This window comes from Opisthorchis viverrini (assembly GCF_000715545.1).
Source record: "Opisthorchis viverrini unplaced genomic scaffold opera_v5_37, whole genome shotgun sequence".
Lineage (NCBI taxonomy): Eukaryota > Metazoa > Platyhelminthes > Trematoda > Opisthorchiida > Opisthorchiidae > Opisthorchis > Opisthorchis viverrini.
The window spans coordinates 321949-327773 of record NW_008751693.1 but is presented as its reverse complement, the minus strand read 5'-3'; the positions used below and the strand labels follow the sequence as shown (position 1 = coordinate 327773).

The window sequence follows — 5825 nt, the reverse complement described above, 5'->3', positions numbered from 1 at the left end:
AATCAGGACACATCTCGCCCGCAGCCAAAAAAAGAGTCGAACGATCCAGGTGTTGGATCCAAGCAAAAAGCTCCGGGAAAAAATTGGCTTTGTATAGACGTAATACACTAGTGATGAGACTGTTGAAGACCTAAAGGAATCTGTTGCCTGCTGTAGGTGCACTTATACTTACCCAAATATCTACGAAGTCCCCTTCAAACAAATTACATCAGAACCTTTTGGTTCATTGTGGAAATCACACACGGGGCTCACTGACGACACTGACAGATATCACGGGAAAAGTTGTGGCGAATCCTCTGCGAAGCTCCAGTGCATGGGCGTAACCAAGGGGTTGGCGTCTGTGGTAACCCATTCTGGAGAGCGTTCGTCTTGGTTGATGGCTTTGTGGGCACGTGGACTTCTCACTTCCGCGTTTGTGTATTGGGTTCTTCCAGTAAACAATTTCGGATATGAGGATTTGCCATTTTTAAAAATTGGGTACAAACAGTAGCAATTCTTCTGATAAACACACTCGCATGCATACTAATTTGGTTTCCACTGGAGGCTCATCTGAATCCAAGCTGAATAACTCGTTTATATTTTTTAGCTGAGTCCGCTGCAAAAATCATAGGTCCCAGGAATAAAAAAACAGAGAATCGCCACGTGTCGCTCTAATCAGTGGACTAGTATTGTCAAGAATCGGGAAAACGGTCTGTGTGGAGCAGACGGATTGAAATGGAAACAAGCGATTGCACAGTGATCAAATGAGAGCAGAAGAGTCAGCTGAATATGCAGACGGGTGAGTTAAAAGGAGATCAGCGTCGTGGTCTGAAATTCGAATGAAACAAGTTCGAGACAAAGAACTGCCGATCGTAAAAAATTGTGCGCCTGGGCCGAGTGTGTCTGTATCTGATCAGAAAGCTAGCCAACCAGTGTTGTCTACAATGAAACTGCTGAAAATACAGAGTTTCGCGGTGGGATCGGACCGTTGAACGCGTCACCGTTAATGCCAATGTGTGAACAATATACATATAAAAATGGTTGCTAGTAAAGTGGATGGTACATCTGGCTTAAATATTGAAAGTCAGGAAAATGGCCGCTGCAGAAGAGCAATAGGAAGGTAGACAGGAAGGACTAAAAGCACGCCGAAACCCCATCCTCAAAAAATAAGTGAAGCAAGCAATAAGTACAAAACGAGAGAGACGTGTGCTTATCATTGCCGGAAATTTGTTGTCATGGTGAACAGAACAGATTAGACAGGTGGTAAAAGGTAATATACTGAGTCATCATCAATGTTCCAGTGACGATATTGCGGCGCGTGAATTTGAATCTGTAAAGGTGGGCAGCGACGTTCCACAGCTTTGTATGCTCACATCTATGTGGTGGGTGAAAAGCCAGGATACCAACCTAGAAAACTGGGGTGGCCAGTTGTATATGCCCTCTATGGTTTGGGTGGTATTAATTCCCTAAAAGCAGCCCGAGCCACTTACCAGGAGTCAGATAGCCATATGTTATTCCTCGCATCCACAAATCAGGACACATCTCGCCCGCAGCCAAAAAAAGAGTCGAACGATCCAGGTGTTGGATCCAAGCAAAAAGCTCCGGGAAAAAATTGGCTTTGTATAGACGTAATACACTAGTGATGAGACTGTTGAAGATTTCTCGACAGCCCACAACCGGTTTCGCCCTTCTTGGGGCTCATCAGGTAGGCATCGTCCCCGAGTTTCCGTCAACCTTTAGTTCTGCTTGAACCCAAATTGTATGAAACTAGACCTATACACTCATCTGCACGCAAGTTTGGTTTTTGACGGGATACTCACCTGGAACCCAGTTGAATCTCTCGTGGATGGTGTTCTTAAGCAACTGAATGTGCTGCATCAGGCCGCTTCGTGTTTCAGTTTGTATGATATCATACGTCGCTTTCTTGCGGTCTAAACCGTTGAGAAAATGTAAGGTTCCGGGACAAAACCTGTGGTGTCACGCTGCATCGTGAGTCAAAGGCTCAGGTTTAGGTAACTCAGGAAACCCTTTATCTTGTCTGAGCGACCGACGTATAACTTACCTCGCTTACCCACCGTCATTCACATCTTTCATTTGCCATCTGCAGGTTCAGTTATTCATCAGTTACTTTCTAACTAAGCCAATGCTTAACAAGTTTGGAAGCGGAGCAACACCCATCCTTTACTCAAACATTTATGTTGACGTGGATTATGCCTCCAAAACAGGCACACAAAGAAATGAAAAGCCTTTGTTGCTTAGATCCCGATGAGCCCATTTGCCATGCGTTTTGCCCAGTGAAGAAGAACATGACTCAACGGGTATAGGATGCTTGTTTGCCGTAAAATCTTAAAAATAACTAGTGGTCTCGATGGCGCATAGGCTATGCATCCAACTACCCGTGGAATGGCACAGTGCAATTGCGGATTGTGATCAATAATGCTCCTACTGCAGGAAATCGATTCAATCAGACGTCCAGGAGACACTGGATGTCAGTGAAATAATTAATCTAAAAGATTTATCTGAAGCTGTTTTAGGGTCCGTTAATCGCTCGAAACTATGGCCGTATCTTCTAACTACAGGTGTCCGAAATAAGAAAGACACCATACCCTCACTCATATGGATGTTTTTGGATTCACGGTAAAAGTTTGCCGGGATTAACCAGATCAAGTGAACTGAAGCAAGCCTGTCTTTTCCAACTTTGTCGGTAATAGGTCGCCTAAGGTTGACCATCATAATTCTGATACTCACTCAGGATCCTTTATTAGATCCCTCAAGCATTCAAACCCTTTTAAATAACGTCTTTATTACCACTTTATTTTATGGACTCCGCTTTACACGTACAGAGTGTAAAACGCTACTGCTGGATCACGTAGGATCAAACTAAAGTCACATGCATGCAGATCGGTCTTGGGCAGTTGTAAAGGTAAAAATTGGTGTAGGCGAATTCGTCACTCTGGTCGACAATATTAGAGTAGCGTTCGCCAAACTAAGATATCTGTGGTGCCTGAGTGAGGTCTGTTAATATCAGAGGATACACTGCGGCGGTGCGAGCTACACTGGTTCTTTAAATCCAGATATGGAGTCCATGTCCCCTATATGTTCGCGAGCTTTGGTGGGAACATCAGATCAGTAGTGCTGAAGTACGTCAAAATGCCCTGAGGAAGATGAAGTCTACCGTAATTGATGGGCTAATCATACTCCCAAGGGTGGACTAGTTCAGCGTTGCGTTCTTTTCGCACTGAGTGAGAAGCCTTGAAAAGTGTGCTGAAAGCGTATCGCCCAGTAAGGAAGTAGAAACTCTATGAGTGGTAAACCAGGTGACGTTGCAAATAGCACCTTCAGGAGCTGCCCCCCAGAGACGCGATGCGCTGATGCTGAGACAAACAGACCAATTCTATGAGAAATGGTTTCTCCACAACACAGCGTTGAATTCCAGTTCATAGTTGTATAAACTTATATTTTATCGGAATGATTCGAAACTAATAAGTCAGTTAAGTAACTGCCTCTAAAAGGCTGCAGTTTCGTCATTCTTCTCCCACCTCCGGATGAAACTGTAGCCACCGGTAAACGAGTTGTAGCTGAGTAAGCACAGTAAAAGCGAAAGCAAAAGCGACGAAAGGAGTGGACTAACAGACAGAATCAAGGCAGTGGAAAAGTATGGCTGCATTGGTTACCCTTCTTTATGTAAAGTATCTCACTGTGAAACTTACGGCGAACGTTATATCTCGGACCTGACTGTAGGTCAGATACGATTGGATCGACTGAACTCAGTGATCCAACCACTGGATGGTCCTCAGTTATTTAAACATCCTGTACCTTTATTTTAGACGCTTCATGTTCGTTCCAGACTGGTTGTTTTTTGGCACGGCACAAGGCACAAAAGATGAAAAGAACACCGACCAACTGACCACTAGTTGCAATGAAGGGGTACACGAATTGAGCGCACAGCTAGTTGATTTTGATATGGTGGGCCTTCTCCCGTTTCCGAATTTGTCTATCACATCAGAATTCGCTGCTTAAACTTTGCATGCAATGGGTCGACTGTGCTATGGAGAACTGAACAGCTTATGTGAAAGGTGATCCGACCCGCATTACTCACAAGACACTCACAGGTGCCAATTTTTTACTGGCAGAGAAGTGACAGTGAGCAGTCACTCTGATTACCGCCGTGGGCTTAATACTCCGAAATGTCCGCTGTTAAAGCGAATCAGTTACATTATATATATATATATATATATATATAGTAGTATGACGGAATTGAACACTACGTAATAAAGTATTAAATAACGCAGGCAGAATGAATTTAAGTTGGCGGTCAAACAAGTAGCATAGCAAACCAAATCAGGGACTTCAAGTGGCGAAAAACGCGACGATCCTACAGGTTTTGGCGGTGGTACTTCCCCGGATGACAGCGGGAACTGTCTACCACGAGCATCCTAGGTTTGACTGAGAGTGCAGAAGAGAGACCATGGACGAGCGTATTTCGGTGCTCATTTCCAATTTCCACTCTAAATCTGTCTATTGTCCTCCATAATCATAATTCATTGGGCTATAGTTTCCTGGTTGCTTTTATTCCCACAGTAGATCGGATCGCAGTACAACTAAGGATTAGGTGTTATGTGTTTCGTCGGTCCAAACAGACTTTATAAAGCTATGATAAACTCAGCCATGCAGTCGTCATGTGCTCAACTGTTCGGCTTAAACTGAATCCCATCAACAGAAGGTTAAATCACCTCTACTTCTTAAATGAGTGTATGATTCTCATCTGACAAGAACTGAAAGGTCATTGATAAGCCGCTCCATCCAGAACTGTATGTGGAAGATTGATTACGTCTCTGTTCCGGAAAACATTTTAGACACCTCTGAGGGAGGTTCCCCACCCCAGAATGAACACGTCCGGTTATTTTCTACTGTGCAGTGAACTTTCGCGTCGTATAAAGCGGTGGGCTACAAGCGCTGTGCGTCAGTCTCATAAAGGATCCTATTGCTTGTGTAAAACAGTAATCAATCACAGCGGGGGAGGAAGGCCCGAACCGAACGATTTCGGCTCTAATGAAGGAACCGGTGACAAGTTCAAAAATTTCAGATTTTCTGTTGTTAAAATTCAGAGCCAACTTACTTAGATTTACTGCTTACCACTACGTCGCGAATGATAGCATTGAAACAAGCATGTATATCCGTCAGTCGGACAGCTTCCTACCGGTGCCCGATTTGTCGTCATAAATCACTCTCAAACGAATTCCTTATGTTTGGACATGCAGACAGGCTGTCTCAAAATGTGCCACATCCGCACATATCGCATTTCGGCACCTTAGTATCGAGCCAGGTCTCTCCGTAGTCTAGTTTCAGGGAAGTTTCCATACTTGCCTGGTAGTCCCAATAATTTCGAACTTCCAGGGCCCCACAGAGCGATCCTTCGATCATTCGATGTCATCTGTTTGGGAATGTGACCCAGTATAACAGGCTTTAATACAACAGGGACAGCGATGCTAGTTCCGGAGCAAAATGCTTTCTGTTCCATGCAACTATGAAAACGTGGCGGTAGAAATCGATCAATTAGTTGGATATGATGCTGGTATACTGTCATTGCCTTACTGCATGCAAGTGTGGACAATATAGCGACTTTCCTGTCCGTCACAAATAGTGATTGTTTCAAACAAGTTAAATCCTTCCAAAGTCGACGTTTCTTGATGGGCTCAAAAATAGCGTGGATCTGAAAAACATTCTGACCCAGTACCACTAACTTACAGGTTTGATAGATTTTGGTGCTTTTGAAGGACAGGTCGATGGAAAACACATGCTTCAGGAATACATATATATATATATATATATATATATATAATTTG

At 43.8% G+C, this 5825-nt stretch overlaps 1 protein-coding gene across 1 annotated transcript in view; it reads left to right on the top strand.

The window, feature by feature from the left end:
- Positions 1-743: 743 nt before the first annotated feature.
- The window catches only part of T265_02817 (hypothetical protein), a gene marked incomplete at both ends in the record, with an annotated part of 11202 nt that continues 6120 nt past the window's right edge, over positions 744-5825 (top strand). Inside the window, 2 exons of the mRNA XM_009167161.1 lie at positions 744-778; positions 3807-3945. Coding sequence (XP_009165425.1) covers positions 744-778; positions 3807-3945 — 174 coding nt within the window. The remainder of the gene's footprint in view (positions 779-3806; positions 3946-5825) is intronic.